The sequence below is a fragment of the Mobula hypostoma genome, chromosome 3 (assembly GCF_963921235.1).
Source record: "Mobula hypostoma chromosome 3, sMobHyp1.1, whole genome shotgun sequence".
NCBI classification, from domain to species: Eukaryota; Metazoa; Chordata; class Chondrichthyes; order Myliobatiformes; family Myliobatidae; genus Mobula; species Mobula hypostoma.
Genome location: NC_086099.1, coordinates 3,612,526 through 3,631,547, shown reverse-complemented (window position 1 = coordinate 3,631,547; position 19,022 = coordinate 3,612,526). Strand labels below are relative to the sequence as shown.

The following is a 19,022-nucleotide window of genomic DNA, read 5'->3' as shown; positions in this document are numbered from 1 at the left end:
TCCGCTGACTCAAAGCAGTCCTGTAGGTGCTCCTGTGCTTCCCTTGTCCATACCTTCTTGGTCCTCACTACTGGTGCTGTAGTCTTCAGTCTCTGCCTATACTCAGGGAGTAGAAGTATAGCCAGGTGATCAAATTTCCCGAAGTGAGGGTGTGGAATAGCACGGTAGGCATTCTTGATGGTGGTGTCACAGTGGTCCAGTGAGTCGTTTCCACTGGTAATGCAAGTGATCTGTTGATGGTAATTGCTTAGTGATTTTTTATGGACTGGCCTGGTTAAAATCCCCCAAAACAGTGGTGAAGGCGTTAGGGTGTGCTGTTTCGTGTATGTTGATCCTATTGCTCAGATCATCTAAAGCCTGCTTGACATTGGCCTGAGGTGGAATGATCCCAGAAATCTCTTGTGGTAGGTAAAATGGATGGCACTTAACTACTAAACTTGCTAGGTCTGGTTAGCAGAATTGGGACAGCACCAATATATTTGTGCACCAAGAAGAGTTGATCATGAGGCATATTCCTCCGTCTCTGCTTTTGAGAGACTCTTACAGATGAATCCTGATGGTGTATAGTAAACCCGTCAATCTGCATTGCTGCATCCGGTATAGAAGGGATTAACCAGGATTCCCTGAACGAAAGGACACATGTGATCCTAATGTCCCACTGATTCAGCGCTGAGATCATCGATTTTATTCACCAGAGACTGCACGTTTGCCAGCAAGATAGTCGGTATTGGGAGTTTAAAACCCCGTTTCCTTAAACACACTTGTATGCCTGACCTGCAACCACATTTCCTACATGGAATCTGTTGAGGAGTCCGTCCACATTCGGCATTGTTTCCATCAGCTTTAAGCAGCGATAGTTCATTTAAACGCATTAAGACATCTTTGTTGACTGTACTGACCTTGGAAGCAGTTGTGCTTTTTAGCTGTATCAGGCTGAAATGAGAATATTTAATCGTATCCCTTGAGAGTTCTGCCACACGAGTTGCCTCGAGGTGCCCCGTCTCCCTGTGTGGAGTACTTGGAGACGCAGGACAAGATAGTACAAAGTCAGAATGGTTTCCTTCAGGTAAAATCCTGCCAGGCGAACCTGTTGGACTTCTTTGAGGAGATTACAAGTAGGATAGATGAAGGGGATGCAGTGAATGTTGTTTATTTGGATTTTCGGAAAGCCTTTGACAAAGTGTCACACATGAGCCTGCTTATCAAGTTATAGGCCCATGGTATTACAAGAAATTTACTAGCATGGTTAGAACATTGGCTGATTGTTTGAGGCAGCGAGTGGGAATAAAAGGATCCTTTTCTAGTGACCAGTGACTAGTGGTGTTCTGCAGTGGTTGGTGTTGGGACCGCTTCTTTTTATGCTGTATATCAATGATTTAGGTGATGGAGTAGATGGCTTTGTTACCAAGTTTGCAGATGACACGAGATTGGTGGAGGGGCAGGTAGTGTTGAGGAAACAGGAAGGCTGCAGAAGGACTTCGACAGATCAGGAGAATGGGCAAGAAAGTGGCAAATGAAATACAATGTTGGAAAATGCATGATTATGCACTTTGGTCGTAGAAATAAAAGTGCAGACTATTTTCTAAATGGGGACAAAATCCAAAAATCTGAGGTGCATAGTGCCTTGTGAGATCTTGTGCAGAATACCCTGAAGGTTAACTTGCATGTTGAGTTGGTGGTGAGGAAGGCAAATGCAATGTTAGCATTAATTTCAAGAGAGCTAGAATACAAGAGGAGGGGTGTGATACTGGGGCATTATAAGGCACTGGTGAGGCCTTATCTTGAGTATTGTGATCACTTTGGGCTCCTCATCTGTGAAAAGATGTCCTGCCATTATAGAGGGTTCAGAGGAGGTTCGCAAGGATGATTCTGGGAATGAAAGGAACGTTTGATAGCTCCGGGTCTCTACTCGCTGGAATTTAGATGGCTGAGTTGGGGAATCTCATTGAAACCTTTCAAATGTTGAAAGGCCTAGACAGTAGATGTGGCTGAGTCTTGGACAAACAAGCACAGCCTCAGTATAGAGGGACATCTATTTAAAATAGATGCAGAGAGGTTTCTTCAGCCAGAGGGTGGTGAATTTCTGGAATTTGTTACCATAGGCAGCAGTGGAGGACGCATTGTTGGGTGTATTTAAGGTAGAGATTGATAGGTTCTTGATTGGATTTACGTGGCATCAAAGGTTATGGGGAGAAGGCCTGGGAGTGGGGCTATGGAGCGGAAAAAAGAATCATCCATGATTGAGTGGCATAGCAGGCTCATTGGCCAAATTGCTTAATTCTGCTCCTATGTCTTATTGTCTATGGTCAAGTCTCCTTTTATTCTCTGATACTCTAGGGAATAAAATCCTAACTTGTTCAACCTTTCCCTATAAACTCAGGTCCTGATGTCCTGGTAACATCCTTGTAGATTTTATCTGCACTCTTTCAATTTTATTGACATCTTTTCTGTAGGTAAGTGACCAGAACTGCACACAATACTCTAAATTATGCCTCACCAACATCTTCGCAAAAAATGCTGGTGAACGCAGCAGGTCAGGCAGCATCTATAGGAAGGGGTACAGTCGACGTTTAGGGCAGAGACCCTTCGTCAGGACTAACTGAAAGAAGATATAGTAAGAGATTTGAAAGTGGGAGAGGGAGGGGGAGATCCAAAATGATAGGAGAAGACAGGAGGGGGAGGGATGGAGCCAAGAGCTGGAAAGTTGATTGGCAAAAGGGATACAAGGCTAGAGAAGGGAGAGGATCATGGGATGGGAAGCCAAGGGAGAAAGAAAGGAGGAGGGGAGCCCAGAGGATGGAGAGCAGGCAAGGAGTTATAGTGAGAGGGACGGGGTGGGGGGGGGGGGATAAATAAATAAATAAGGGATGCGGTACGATGGGGAGGAGGGGAATTAACGGAAGTTAGAGAAGTCACTGTTCATGCCATCTAGTTGGAGGCTACCCAGATGGAATATAAGGTATTGTTCCTCCAACCTGAGTGTGGCTTCATCTTGACAGTAGACCTAACCAGTTCCTCTCTACCACCACTCTCCTCCGTCCAGCGGAATTAGTCCTTACTATTAATAATGTCTCCTTTGGCTCCTCCCACTTCCTCCAAACTAAAGGTGTAGCCATGGGCACCCGTATGTGTCCCAGCTCTGCCTGCCTTTTTGTTGGCTTTGTGGAACAATCCATGTTCCAAGCCTATACTGGTATCTGTCCCCCACTTTTCCTTCACTACATCAACGACTGCATTGGCGCTGCTTCTTGCACGTATGCTGAGCTCATTGACTTCATTAACTTTGCCTCCAACTTTCACCCTGCCCTCAAGTTTACCTGGTCCATTTCCGACAGCTCCCTCCCCTTTCTTGATCTTTCTGTCTCTATCTCTGGAGACAGCTTATCTACTGATGTCTGCTATAAGCCTATGGACTCTCACAGCTACCTGGACTATTCCTCTTCCCACCCTGTCTCTTGCAAAAATGCCATTCCCTTCTCAGAATTCTTCCGTCTCCGCTGCATCTGCTCTCAGGAGGAGACTTTTCATTCCAGGATGAAGGAGATGTCTTTTTTAAAAACGCAAACAACAGGAATTCTGCAGATGCTGGAAATTAGTTAGTCTTCGTCAGGAGTAGACGAAGGGTCTCGGCCTGAAACGTCGACTGTACCTCTTCCTAGAGATGCTGCCTGGCCTGCTGCGTTCACCAGCAACTTTGATGTGTGTTGAAGGAGATGTCTTCCTTTTTTTAAAGAAAGGGGCTTCCCTCCCACCATCAACTCTGCCCTCAAACGCATTTCTCCCATTTCACACACATCTGCTCTCACCCCTTCCTCCCGCCACCCCACTAGGAATAGGGTTCCCCTTGTCCTCACCTACCACCCCACCAGCCTCTGGGTCCAACATATAATTCTCCGTAACTTCCGCGCCACCTCCAACGGGATCCCACCACTAAGCACATCTTTCTCTCCCCCCCCGCCCCCGCTTTCCACAGGGATCGCTCCCTACGCGACTCCCTTGTCCGTTCGTCCCCCCCATCCCTCCCCACTGATCTCCCTCCTGGCACTTATCCTTGTAAGCGAAACAAGTGCTACACATGCCCTTACACTTCCTCCCTTACCATCATTCAGGGCCCCAGACAGTCCTTCCAGGTGAGGCGACACTTCACCTGTGAGTCGGCTGGGGTGATATACTGCTTCCGCTGCTCCCAGTGCGGCCTTCTATATATTGGCGAGACCCGACGCAGACTGGGAGACCGTTTCGCTGAACACCTACGCTCTGTCCGCCAGAGAAAGCAGGATCTCCCAGTGGCCACATATTTTAATTCCACGTCCCATTCCCATTCTGATATGTCTATCCATGGCCTCCTCTACTGTCAAGATGAAGCCACACTCAGGTTGGAGGAACAACACCCTATATTCCATCTGGGTAGCCTCCAACCTGATGGCATGAACATTGACTTCTCTAACTTCAGTTAATGCCCCTCCTTCCCTTCGTACCCCATCCCTTATCTATTTATTATTTTTTCCCCTTTTTTTCCTCCCTCTGTCCCTCTCACTATAACTCCTTACTTGCTCTCCATCCTCTGGGCTCTCCTCCCCCTTTCTTTCTCTCTAGGCTTGCTATCCCATGATCCTCTCCCTTCTCCAGCCTTGTATCCCTTTGGCCAATCAACTTTCCAGCTCTTAGCTCCATCCCTCCCCCTTCTGTCTTCTCCTGTCATTTCGGATCTCCCCGTCCCCCTTCTACTTTCAAATCTCTTACTATCTCTTCTTTCAGTTAGTCCTGATGAAGGGTCTCGGCTCAAAACGTCAACTGTACCTCTTCCTATAGATGCTGCCTGGCCTGCTGCGTTCACCAGCATTTTTTGTGTGTGTTGCTTGAATTTCCAGCATCTGCAGATTTCCTGGTGCTCACCAACATCTTATTCAGTTTCAACATAACATCCCAACTCATGTACCTAGTTTTTTGATTTATGAAGACCAACGTGCCAAAAGCTTTCTTTGCTACTCTATCTACCCATGACACCACTTTTAAGGAATTATGGATCTGTATTACCAGATCCCTCTGCCCTACCACACTCTTTAGTGTCTTGCCACTCATTATGTAAGCCCTACCCAGGCCTGTCCTGCCAAAGTGCAACACCTCGCACTTATCTGCATTAACTGTACGGTACTGTATGGGGGGGCGGGAATAATCATCAGGGGAATTCTTGCCACTCAGAAACTCAATCAGTATACTGAGACTGTTATCCTTCAGTGTACCAAGTCATTACAACCCAGTGATCTATACATCTAAAGGAATATATTTCATTTCCTGATGAAGGATCTCGGCCCAAAAGATCAGTTCTTTTCCATAGATGCTGCCTGGCCTACTGAGTTCCTCCAGCATTTTGTGTTGCTTTCATTTTATTACCTGTTTTTACTCCTATTGAGAAACTGATAAAATCAATTGTATTCTCCTCAAAGAATCTTGCTCTTAACCTTCACTCTGTCCTGATCCATCAGTCCTTTCTTTAAAAGCTGGTAGACCCTTTCCGGGATTGAAACTATGTGTCAGCTGCATCTTGACAGTCTTTATCTCCCAGCATCCCAGCATCAGAAACATTCAGATCCATCCATGACTGTTCTGTAAGCTGTTCATAATTTACTGGCAGCTCATGTCCAATTGTCCTCTGGTGGTGCTGTGGCTAGGGCCTGGGTTTGGTTCTGATCTCTGGTGCTGTATGGGGTTTTTGTTGTCTCTATGACTGCATGGGTTTCCTTTCCACATCCTGCTGGCTGCGTGGATTAGCTGCTGCAAATTACTCCTCGTGCAGTGGGGAAGTAGGATGGTCTTAATGGGTGTCTGTGAAGAAAATGTACTCAGATAGGAGTGGGGCTGAGCAGGGGGAAAGAAAGGATCAGTGGAGCAGACTCGATGGGCCAAATGGCCTCATTCTGCTCCTATGTCTTATGGTTTTATGTGAGGGAATGGGCTTCCTCAGATCTAGCATTAAATCAGATGACCAATTAGCTTGCTTCTTTTTGTTTATGATGGCATGGAACATGCCATTCCAGCCCATTAAGCCACTCCACCCAGCAATCCACACATTTAACCCTGGCTTAATCATAGGACAATTTACAATGACTAATTTACTTAGTAACCAGTATGTCTTTGGACTGTGGGAGAAAAGCAGAGCACCTGGAGAAAACCCATGTGTACAAACTCCTTACAGACGACACTGGAATTGAACTCTACCCTGAGGTGTAATAGCATCATGCTAACCGCCACGCTACTGAAGGCCCCATGTCGTGACGAAATAGATCTCTTGTCCTCTATGTCTCTCTTTCAGAAAATTAGATTAGATTAGATTATGAGGACACTCAGTCCTCGTTTATTGTCATTTAGAAATGCATGCATTAAAAAATGATACAATATTCATCCAGAATGATATCACAAGAAACACAAGACAAACCAAGACTAAAACTGACAAAACCACATAATTATAACATATTGTTACAACAGTGCAAAGCAATATAGTAACTTGATAAAGAGCAGACCATGGGCACGGTAAAAAAAAAAGTCTCAAAGTTCCGTTAGCCTCATCATCTCACACAGATGGTAGAAGGGAGAAACTCTCCCTGCCATGAACCTCCAAGCGCCGCAAACTTGCCGATGCAGCACCATTGGAAGCACTCGACCACAGCGGACTCTGAGTCTGTCCGAAAACTTCGAGCCTCCGACCAGCCCTCTAACACCGAACACCGTCCTCTGCCGAGCGCTTCAACCCCGCCCCGGCCGCCAAGCAACAAGCAAAGCCGAGGACTCGGGGCCTTCTCCTCCGGAGATTCTGGACCACACAGTAGCAGCAGCAGTGAAGCAGGCATTTCAGAAGTTCCACCTGATGTTCCTCCGTGCTCTCACGTCTGTCTCCATCAAATCAGGATTGTGCATAGCACCCTATTTGACAGGTAAGACATCACCACCGGAGTGGCCTCTGCGAGCTGCATCGCGCCGCCATCTTCTCCTCCCGCCATTCACCATAATGGCAGAAATTTCAGTCATCTTGATTGTATTGCTTGTGTGCTCTCTGGTATATTCCTTACTTAGATTAGTTTTCGAACTTGGGAACTTGATAATATTAGGAGGTTTGCGCAGAATGATATGAATGATTAACTACTATTAATAATTAGTATGAGAATGGGACAAGATCATCTCAGAGAACAAATTTTCCTGAAGTAGGACTTAGCAAAGCCACTGCTATATTATTTCCCATCCCTGCCTTTTTAAAAATACTAATTTACATTTGTGACCATGTTCACCCTGTTAATTAGCCTTCCATAGTTTGGTTAATCATTCTCCTATTGAATACACACAAGATGTTGGAGGAACTCAACAAGTCAGGCAGCATCTCTGGAAATGAATAAACATTTGATATTTTGGCCCTAGACCCTTCATCAGGACTGGAAAGAAAGGTGGAAGGAGGACAAGCTGGAAGGTGACAGGTGAAGCCAGGTGGGTGAGGGAGGGCGGATGAAGTAAGAAGCTGGAAGGTTATAGGTGGAAAAAGGAAAGGACTGGAAAAGGAATCTGATAGGAGAGGAAGGGAAGGAGGAGAGGAACAGGGATGGTGACAGGCCAGTGAGGAGAAGTGGTAAGAGAACAGGGGGGAATAGAAAAATTTGGCCGGTGAGGAGAAGAGGTATTCTCCGATATAATGTGTTGTAACAATATATTGATGGTTTTGCCGAGGTTTTAGTTGTGTCATTTGATGTGAGCTTGAAGCTTTGGGTATTTTCTTGCTGTTGAAGTTCCCTATTTGATTTAGCTGTGCCATACGCAACTCCTCAATGCAGGATGCTGCTGGTCCCAGTAAACAGAGTCAGAGACCGAAGAGAACAACTGTGTTTACATTTACTCCTTATACTTCCAGGCTTAAGGGCTCATCACATCAAGTAGCCAAAATCCACATCAGGTTTAATATCACTGGCATATGTCATGAAATTTATTGTTTTCCGGCAGCATTACAATGCAATAGGTAATAAAACCTATAAATTACAATTAAAAATATATTGTTTAATATTTAAATTAAATAAGTAGATCAAAAAGAAAATAATGAGGTATTGTTCATGGCATCATCTTTTGAAGTGTCCTCAGTACTGGAGAGGCGAGTGCCAGTGATGGAGCTGGCTGAGTTTACAACTTTCTGCAGCTTTCTCTAATCCTGTGTACTTGACCTTCCATACCAGACGATGATGCAGCTAGCTACAGGTTCTATAAGACAAGTTTATATCTGAGTTTTGGTTGATAATACTTGTATTACTTTTGACTTTTGACATTAAGATAACTTTGTATTTTCTTTCAGATTGTTTATGGAAATCCTGAATTCTTGTACTGATGTAGATGAGATTAAGTTTCAAGAAGATGGCTCTTGGTATCCAATGAGGCCCAAGAAGGAATCTTTGAAACTAACCAATTCACAATGTACAAAAGTTGAACTTGCATGTAGGTATAAATTCTTGGACTTAAGGATGCCTTCCTTGTTTAAAAAAAATGCCATTTTTCTGTAATTTGGTAGATGAAAAGATGTAAGGTTTTTTAATCAGACGGTTCATGAGTATTTGTGTATATGGCCCTTTAACTAGGAAAGAATCTGCGGGCATTGCAGAAAATCCAGAAGTTCATGAGAATAAGCAACACACACAAAATGCTGGAGGAACTCAGCAGACCAGGCAGCACCAAGATAGAACATGTCGAACATAGAACATGGAAATCTACAGCACATTACAGGCCCCTTGCGCCACAATGTTGTGCCGACCATGAAACCTATTCTAGAAACTGCCTAGAATTTCCCTTGTGCATAGCCCTCTATTTTTCTAAGCTCCATGTACCTATCTAAGAGGCTCTTAAAAGATCCTATTGTATCCGCTTCCATCACCACTGTCAGCGGTGCATTCCACGTACCCACCACTCTCTGTGTGGAAAAACTTACCCCTGAAATCTCCTCAGTACATATTTTCAAGCACCTTAAAACTATGCCCCCTTGTGTTAGCCATTTCAGCCCTGGGTAAAAGCCTCTGGCTAGCCAAACGATCAAAGTCCCTCATCATTTTACACAGCTCCATCAGGTCACCTCTCATCCTCTGTCGCTCCGAGGAGAAAAGGCCAAGTTCACTCAATGTATTCTCATAAGGCATGCTCCCCAATCCAGGCAACATCCTTGTAAATCTCCTCTGCACCCTTTCTATGGTTTCCACATCCCTCCTGTAGTGAGGTGACCAGAACTGAACACAGTATTCCAAATGGGGTCTGACCAGTTTCTTGTATAGCTGTAACATTACCTCACGGCTCTTGAACTCAATCCTGCAGTTGATGAATGCCAGCACACCATAACCTTCTTAACAACACTGTCAACCTGCGCAGCAGCTTTGAGTGTCCTATGAACACGGACCCCAAAATCTCTCAGATCCTCCACACTGCCAACAGTATTACCATTAATATTATATTCTGTCTTCAAATTTGACCTGCCAAAATGAACCACTTCACACTTATCTGGGTTGAAATCCATCTGCCACTTCTCAGCCCAGTTCTGCATCCTATCGCTGTCCTGCTGTAACCTCTCACAACCATCCAGACTATCTACAACACCCTCAGCCTTTGTGTCATCAGCAAACTTATTAATCCACGCTTCTACTTCTTCATCCAGGTGATTCATAAAAATCGCAAAGAGGGGGGTCCCAGAACAGATCCCTGCGGAACACCACTGGTCATTGACCTCCAAGTAGAATACGAATCATCTACAGCCACTTTTGCCTTCTGTGGGCAAGCCAATTCTGGATCCACAAAGCAAGGTCTCCTTGGATCCCATGTCTCCTTACTTTCTGAAAGAGTCTTGCATGGGGAACCTTATCAAATGCCTTACTGAAATCCATATACACTACTCAACCTTCAATGTATTTTGTAAGATCCTCAAAAGAATTCACTCAGGCTCGTAAGGCACGACCTGCCCTTGACAAAGCCTTGCTGACTATTCCTAATCAGATTATGTCTCTTCAAATGCTCATAATTCCTGCCTGTCAGGATCTTCTCCAACAACTTGCCCACAACTGAAGTCAGACTCACTGGTCTATAATTTCCTGGGTTATCTCCACACCCTTTCTTGAACAAGGGAACAACATTTGCAACACTCCAATCCTCCAATACTTCTCCCATCCTGTTTGATGATACATGGATCATTGCAAAAGGTTCAGCAGTGTCCTCCCTCGCTTCCCACAGTAGCCTGGTGGTATATCTCATCTGGTCTCAGTGACTTATCTAACTTGATACTTTTCAAAAGTTCCAGCACATCCTCTTTCTTGATGTCTAAATGTTCAAGCGTTTCAGTCCACTGTAAGTCATCCCCACAATTGCCAAGGTCTTTTCCCCCAGTGAATATTGAAGCAAAGTATTCATTAAATACCTCTGTTACGTCCTCCGACTTCATGCACGTTTCCACTATCGCACCTATTTTCTATTTTCTATTTTCGCATGGCTCATCTTCTTGCCCCACTTGTATATAGAATTCCCTGGGGTTTTTGTTAATCCTGCTCGCCAAGGCCTTCTCATGGTCCCTTTTGGCTCTCCTAATTCCATTCTTAAGCTCCTTCCTGGCAACCTTGTAATTTTCTAGACCTCTAACAGTACCTAGTTTCTTGAACTTTTCGTAAGCTTTTCTTTTCTTCTTAACTAGATTTTCTGCATCCTTTGTACACCATGGTTCTTTAACCCTACCATCCTTTCCCTGCCTCAATGCAACATACCTATGCAGAAATCCATGCAAATGTTCCCTGAACATTTGCCACATTTCTGCCATGCATTTCCCTGAGAACATCTGCTCCCAAGTTCCTGCCTAATAGTATATTTCCCTATCCCATACTGCCTGGCCTGCTGGGTTCTCCATCATTTTGTGTGTATAGCTTTGGATTTCTAGCAACTGCAGATTTTCTCGTGTTCATGAGAATGAACCTGGGAATATAAGGGTTAATGTATGAGGAGCGTTTGATGGCTGTCGGTTTGTGTTTGCTGGAGTTCACCAGTCTGAGGGGGGGAAACTCACTGAAACAAATCAAATATAGAAAGGCTTAGGGTTCTTTGCGGCACTCCTCTGTTTTCGTGGATGTTTGCAAAGAAAAAGAATTTCAGTATGTATATTGTATAAAGGCCCACCAGCACCTTTACTTCCTGAGAAAACTAAAGAAATTTGGCCTGTCCCCTAAAACCCTCACTAATTTTTATAGATGCACCGTAGAAAGCATTCTTCTAGGGTGCATCACAACCTGATATGGAAGTTGTCCTGTCCAAGACCGAAAGAAGCTGCAGAGGATCGTAAACGCAGCCCAGCACATCACACAAACCAATCTTCCGTCCATGGATTCACTTTACACCGCACGCTGTCGGAGCAGTGCTGCCAGGATAATCAAGGACATGATCCACCCAGCCAACACACTTTTTGTCCCTCTTCTCTCCGGGAGAAGGTTCAGGAACTTGAAGACTCATACGGCCAGATTTGGGAACAGCTTCTTTCCAACTGTGATAAGACTGCTGAACGGATCCTGACCCGGATCTGAGCCGTACCCTCCAAATATCCGGACCTGCCTCTCGGTTTTTTTGCACTACCTTACTTCCCATTTTTCTATTTTCTATTATGATTTATAATTTAAATTTTTAATATTTACTAATTTTAACTTTTTAATATTTTTATTATTTAATATTTGTAATCCAGAGAGCGTGAAGCGCAGAATCAAATATCGCTGTGATGATTGTACGTTCTAGTACCAATTGTTTGGCGACAATAAAGTATAAAGTATTTAAAGTATACATTTCTCTGACACAAAATGTACCTACTGAAACCTATTGAGTGGATGTGAAGAGGATGTTTCCTGTAGTGGGCGAGTCTAGGACCAGAGGACACAGCCTCAGAAAAGAGGAACATCCCTTTAAGGGAAAAAAAAGAGAAATTTCTTTAGCAGAGGATGGTGAATCGATAGAATTCATTGCCATAGACGTCTGTTGAGACAAGTTATTGTGTGTACTTAAGTCGGAGGTTGATCAGTTCTTCATTAGTAAGGAGGTCAAAGGTTACAGGGAGAAGGGAGGAGAATGGTGTTGAGAGGGATAATAAATCAGCCGTGATGGAATGTGGAGCGGTTTTGATCGCCTGAGTAGCCTAATTCTCTTTCTGTACGTTTTAGAATCTATTTAAATTTGCTGAGCACCAGTCTGAGCTGATGGTTTCAGTAGTGTCTATATATAAGCACTGGTTCTGAGCCGATTACTAAATATTGTCATTTAGTAATGCATGCATTAAGAAATGATACAATGTTTTTCCAGAATGATATCAGAGAGACACATAACAAACCGACTTAAAAACTTGACGACAAACTACATAATTATAACATATAATTACAACAGTGCAAAGCAATACCGTAATTTGATAAGAACAGACCATGGACATGTAAAAGTCTCAAAGTTTCTTGAAAGTCCCATCATCTCACGCAGACAGTGAACCACCAGGGCCGCAAACTTGCCAATGCAGCATCCTGGAAGCATCCGACCACAGTCCGACTCCGAGTCCATCCGAAAACTCCGAGCCTCCGACCAGCTCTCCAACACCGAGCACCATCTCTGCCAAGCGCTTCGATCCTGGCCCCAGCAACAGGCGATAGGCAAAGCCGAGGATTTGGGGCCTTCCCCTCCGGAGATTCTCGATCGCACAGTGGCAGCGGCAGCGAAGCGGGCATTTCAGAAGTTACTCCAGGTGTTCCTCCGTGCTTCTCACGGCTGTCTCCATCAAATCCGGATTGTGCACAGCCCTCTAGTTAACACATACGATATCATTTGGACGGCCGCGTGCTCTGCGTTGTGCCGCCATCTTCTTCCCTCCCTTAAGATCCTATCCTTAAGAATCCTTTCCAATAGTTTGCAGACCACCGACATAAGACTCACCGGTCTATAGTTCCCAGGATTCTCCCTATTACCTTTTTTAAACAAGGGAACTACATTTGCCATTCTCCAATCCTCTGGCATCTCCCCTGCAGCCAAAGAGGATTCAAAGATCATAGCTACTGCTCCAGCGATCTCTTCTCTCACTTCCCACAGCAGCCTGGGGTATATCACGTTCAGCCCTGGGGGCTTACCAATCTTGATGTTTTTAAGAAGATCCAACACTTCTTCCTTAATCTACACATTGTCCAGCACACAGACCTGTTTTATTTCGACCTCACCCTGATCACGGTCCTTTTCACTTGTGAATACTGAAGCAAAGTATTCATTTAGGACCTCCAAACCTCCTCCGCCTCCAGGCACATGTTGCCTTCTTTATCCTTTAGTGGCCCCACCTTCATTCTTGTCATCCTTCTGTTCTTCACATATGCATAGAACGCCTTGGGGTTCTCCTTAATCCTACATGCCAAGGCCTTCTCATGCCCCCTTCGAGCTCTCCTAAGTCCCTTCTTAAGCTCCTTCCTGGCTACCCTATATTTCTCATGAACCTTTCCTGCTTCTTATATCTAAAATATGCTTCCTTCTTCCTCTTGACGAGTTGCCTCGCATGTTTCGTCAGCCACAGTTCCCTTTTCCTACCATTTTTTTCCTTGTCTCAGTGGGACAATCCTATCCTGAACCCAGCACAAGTGGTTTCTAAACTTCCTCCTCTTTACTTCTGTGCTATTACCCTTGAACATCTGTTTCCAATTTACTCTCACTAATTCCTGCCTCATCCCTTCATAGTTAGCCTTTCCCCAGTTAAGCACTTTCCCATTTTGTCTGTTTTTATCCTTTTCCATAGCTATGCTGAAGCTAAGGGAGTTGTGGTCACTCTCACCAAAATGCTCCCCCACCAAGATGTCTGTCACCTGACCAGGTTCATTACCCAGAACTAGATCCAGTATGGCCTCTCCTCTCGTTGGCCAGTCCACATGCTGTGTCAGGAATCCTCCTTGAACACACCTGACAAAGTCGGCCTTTGTCCAGCCTTGTTTGAAATAGTGGGAAGGTGTTTATCCCACACCAACTTGCTGTCAATATTAATACCAAGGATTACTAGCTCCTTCTTTAAATCTAGCTTGCAGTTCCCAAAATTCAGATCGGGGTTAGATGGATTCCTCTTCCTAGACATCACCATCGCCTTGCACTTAGTAGGCTCAAAGGTGACATTCCAGTCGCCTGCCCAGGCTTTCATCCTGTCAAGATCCCTATTCAGGCCTGCTACCACTGTATTAGTCTCTCCTGCTCTAATTGGTGCAAATAGTGTGGAGTCGTCAGCGTACAGGTATAGCTTGTTACTGAGTGCATCAACCAAGTCCTCAATGAAGATGGAAAACAGGGTATTGAACCCTGTGGTACAGATGCATTGATGGTTGAAGAATCAGAAGCCTGACCAGAGGTAACAACTTTGATGGTCTGGCTGTACTGTGATCAGGTCTAAAATCCATACTGCCTTCTTGAAATTAAGTTGTTACGGAGTAGGTAGTTCTGAACTTGTTTGTGGACTGCTGCTTCCATTACCTTGCTGTTGACACTGAGTAAGGATATGGGGTGGTAATTTGTAGGATCAGCTCTGAAATCCCTCTTGTGTACGTACTGGTGTTAATGATGCTATTTTCCATTGTTCTGGGAATACACCACTCGAGAAGCGTAGCTGGAAGAGATGGCAGAGAGGACTTGTAAGTTCTGCACTGCATTCCTTTAAGACCCTAGTTGGAATCTGGTCAGGGCCAGATACTTTATCAGGCTGAAGCTGTTGCATAATTTTCCTGATGTCTTCAGGTTTGAAGATGATTTTGTTCAGCAAGGTGGTAGGAAGCTGCTTGACATCTGGTGGCTGGTCATTAGCATTTGTGAGCCGACATTTATCTGCAAAAGCCCGACAGAAAACATTGGCCTTATCCTTTGCTGTTGTATGTACAGACCCATTGTGCTCAATGACAGGGATGTCAGAGTGGCCTGGTCTTCCAGAGAGGAAGATCACAACATTCCACCACTTCTTGCTGCTAAGGTTACCACTGGTTAAGTCATTTTTGAGTTTGATGTTATGGTTTCTTCTGGCCTGTCTCTCTGCTCGATTGTATGACTGCCTAGCCTGTACAAACTTCTTATTATACTTAAGCACTGCTTCTGAGCTGATGGTTTCAGTAGTGTCTACACTTGAGCACTAGTTCTGAGCTCATAGTTTCAGTAGTGACTGTATTTGAGCACTAGTTCTGAGCTGATGGTTTCAGTAGTGTCTACATTTGAGCACTGGCTCTGAGTTGATGGTTTCAGTGGTGTTTGTATTTCAGCGATAGTTCTGAGCTCATGGTTTCAGTAGTGTCTGTCTTTCAGGACTAGTTCTGAGCTGGTGGTTTCATTACTGTCTGTATTACTTTGGTGAGCACTAGTTATGGGCTGAGGCAATGTACAAGTTTGTGAACCCTGTAGGATTTCTCTATTTCTGCATAAATATGACCTAAAATATGATACGTAGGTCCTAAAACTAGATAAATGGAACCCAGTTAGATGAATAACAGAGAAAACATTTTACTTGTTCATTTATTTATTGAGAAAAATTATCGAATCGTATATGTATTTGTTGGAAAAAGTATGTGAACCTTTGTTTTCAGTGACTGATGTGACCCCCCTTGTACAGCAATAACTTCAACCAGATATTTCCAGCAACTGTTGATCAGTCCTGCCCATTGGCTTGGAGGAATTTTAGGTCATTCCTCTGTACCAAACTGCCTCATCTCTGGAATGTTGCTGGGCTTCCTTGCATGAACAATTTGCTTCAGGCCCTTCCACAACATTTCTTTCAGATTATGGTCAGGACATTGACTCGGCCATTCTAAAACACAAATTTTCTTCTTTTTAAATCATTCTGTTGTTGATTTACTCTTGTCTGTTGGGTCATCGTTTTGTTGCATCATCCAACTTCTATTATGCTTCAGATGATGGACTGCTATCCAGACATTCTCCTGTAAAATGTCTTGATACAATTTTGAGTTCATTGTTCCCTCAGCAATTCCAAGCTGTCCAGGCCCTGAGGCAGCAAAGCAGCCCCAAACCATGATTCTCCTTCCACCGTGCTTCACAGTTAGGATGAAGTTTTGGTGTTGGTGTGCAGTGCCCTTTTTCCTCCAGTCATAGCAATGTACAATTCTGCCAAAAAGTTCCACTGTTGTCTCATCTGTCCACAGAACATTGTCCCAGAGGTGTTGTAGAACATACAGGTGGTCTTTTGTGTACTTGAGACATGCAGCAATGTTTGGAGAGCTGTGGTTTTGTGGTGTCCTGTCATGAACACCATTGTTGACCAGTGTTTTCTTTACGGACGCATGAACAGAGACTTTAGCAAGTTCTAGAGATTTCTGCAGGTCCTTTACTGTTACCCATGGTTTGTTTTTCACCTCCTTCAGCATTGCACCTTTGCAGGATGCCCAATCCTAGGGTGAATACTTTACAACTCCTCCCTTGGAGGGTCAGACACCCTGAGCCAATAGGCTGGTCCTGGACTTATTTCCTAGCATTTACATATTACTATTTAATTATTTATGGTTTTATATTGCTTTATTTATACTCTATTCTTGGTTGGTGCAACTGTAACGAAAACCAATTTCCCTCGAGATCAATAAAGTATGACTATGAATAGTGCCTAATTAAGGTCAACAGTTTCTTGACAGTGCCCTTGTGCTTTGGGAGGGGAATACTTCAGGGGTGACCATGTCGGGACAGCTGTATGTGGTTTTGTGGAGCCATTCCTGTGCCTTCTCCACAAGAGGTTTATGGATTTGGTTCTACACAAACCAGACATGGAGGTCATCCTGTCGGCTTACATCAATGACACCCTCCCTGTGGTCACTGACCCAGCTGACTTGCGGAGTCTGTGAGACTGCCAGCAGGTCTTCTTGGCTGCATCCTCTGCAAGGGTCAACTGAGAGAAGAGTGCAGGCCTCTTGGTGGGTCAGTGGCAGATGGACTCCCTACCGGAGAGGTTGAGAGTATTTGCGTGGAGCACCATGCACCTCCTCTACTTGGGGGTCTGCATGAGCTCATTGGAGGAGGCCTGGCTGGCGAAATGGCAGGATTTGGAGACAAAAATCTCTGCCTGACTGTGGCACTGGTCAGCCCTCCTTTGTGTGATCTCATATCAGGGAAGGGCTTTAGTTAGCAATCAGCTGGTTGCCTCCATGGTATGGTTTCAACTGACTGCATTGGTCCCACCCAGAAGAGGCTAGTGGACGACTTCTGGGGCAAAAGGAGGCATTGGGTCTCTGCGATGGTCCTGAGTCTTCTGGTCACAGAAGGCACCCAGTCCTTGGTGTGCATGCGCATGAAGCTGGCGGCTTTCCGCCTCAGGACCCTGCAGAGAGACATGATCTGTGACAATCCTCCAAGATGGTACACGCTGGTGATACGCTTTCTGCGCCGGGGACACTGCCTGCAGGAGGGCACGCAAACACCGACAAGCAGTATCAGCTATGCCACTCTGAGGGAATTACCCCACTTCTACCAGAAACTGTGGAGTGTATGGGGTCTGGCTTCATCCAGGCAGGGTGCTTCTGCGCCATTGGACGGTGCTCTCACTGCTGGGAGGACTGGTCCCAATTCGATTACATTGGGTGTCAGAAGGTCGCGGGGAAGTGGAGGGGTTCCAGCTGCACCACCACACGACGTGCTCAGGAGACCACATGGGAGAGGGTCCCACATAATGTGAGTTTTCACATGGGGATACCCACCGTGCTGTTCTGTGACGCTCCAAAGTGTTTCTACTACTGCACACCTTTCACTTCCTTGCCTTTGTCTGCTGACCGGACTGGCCTTGGCATTCTGTGGTATCTGGCAATGGAGGAGGTCCCCAGTGGAAGTCTCTTTATGCAGGTGTCCTTCCCCTGTACACTGGGGACCTGGGGTGGAAGGTGTTGCATTGGGCAGTACCATACAACAGGTTTTTGGGCAGGTTCACTTGACATCCCATCTAGCTGTCCATTCTGTGGGCTGGAGGAGTTGGTGTACTATGCTTACACAGAGTGTGAGAGGTTGCAGCCCTTCTCTGAGTTTCTCAAGGGGCTGCCTGCTCCTTTCCTTTTCCAAGGATACATTTGTGCCTGGCTGTCCTTGGAGAGGGAACATGCGGTTGCAACGGGCACATTGGGGGATTTTGGGAGTGGTGGGCCCCCCAAGGTATTGAATGTTTTATAGACAGTAGTAACCATATTTTAATCTGAGTCTACTCACTGTCATGTAAATACTGAATGTTTGTACCTTGTGTATTTGTGATGTAAATAAACTTTTATAGTTTTGTTAAAAAGTAAGTTTTTTTGTGTTATCTATTTAATTGGGTTCTCTTTATGTAGTTTTAGGACACATGAAGATCTGGTCATATTTATGCAGAAATAGAGAAAATTCTGCAGGGTTCATAAACATTCTGGCACCACTGAATTGGGGGTGGGCTTCATCCATTTTTCTCCCTTGGTAGTTTTCTCTCTTCCATCTATCCACTGGTGTCATCTGGGATTCTGTCTGAAGCTAAAAATCATGTTCTGATGAGCAGTTATCACTAATATGCTTATTTGCAAAATGGTGGAAGCTGTAATTTTTCAAGTATAATCTGGCAGTTTTTTCATAATATGTGTAATTGGATATGCTGGAACAGGACTATTTTCTATCAATTATTTCTTCAAAGTTACTTCTCCAGATTAACATGACCTCTAAGTCAAATGTTCAACCTTCTCTTTGGTTAGGCTTTTTCCAGTGGTAGAAAGTTACTAAGACCTTCAGTAAATTGGAAGGAAGCCGGCCATGTGGATCAGTGCAGGGGCAATTGTAAGAGGAGGAATTCACAGGAAAGGCCAGTGTTGGGGAACAACTTGTGGGCCTAGTCAGGTGAAATTTAACCGTACATAGGACATAGCACATTACACCACAGTAAAGGCCCTTTGGCCCGTGTGGTGACAATCTTTTAACCCATTCCAAAATCAGTTAACCATTTCCCGCTACATAGTCCTCCATTTTCCGAATAGAATGTAGAACATTAAACAGAAGAGTTT

The 19,022-nt window shown here is 44.8% G+C and overlaps 1 protein-coding gene across 5 annotated transcripts in view; it reads left to right on the top strand.

The window, feature by feature from the left end:
* pias2 (protein inhibitor of activated STAT, 2) overlaps window positions 1-19,022 on the top strand; it is a 111,325-nt gene that overhangs the window by 66,747 nt on the left and 25,556 nt on the right. For all 5 annotated transcript variants that reach the window (XM_063042578.1, XM_063042575.1, XM_063042574.1 and 2 more), the window contains one exon: window positions 8,327-8,466. In XM_063042578.1, coding sequence (XP_062898648.1) covers window positions 8,327-8,466 — 140 coding nt within the window. The remainder of the gene's footprint in view (window positions 1-8,326; window positions 8,467-19,022) is intronic.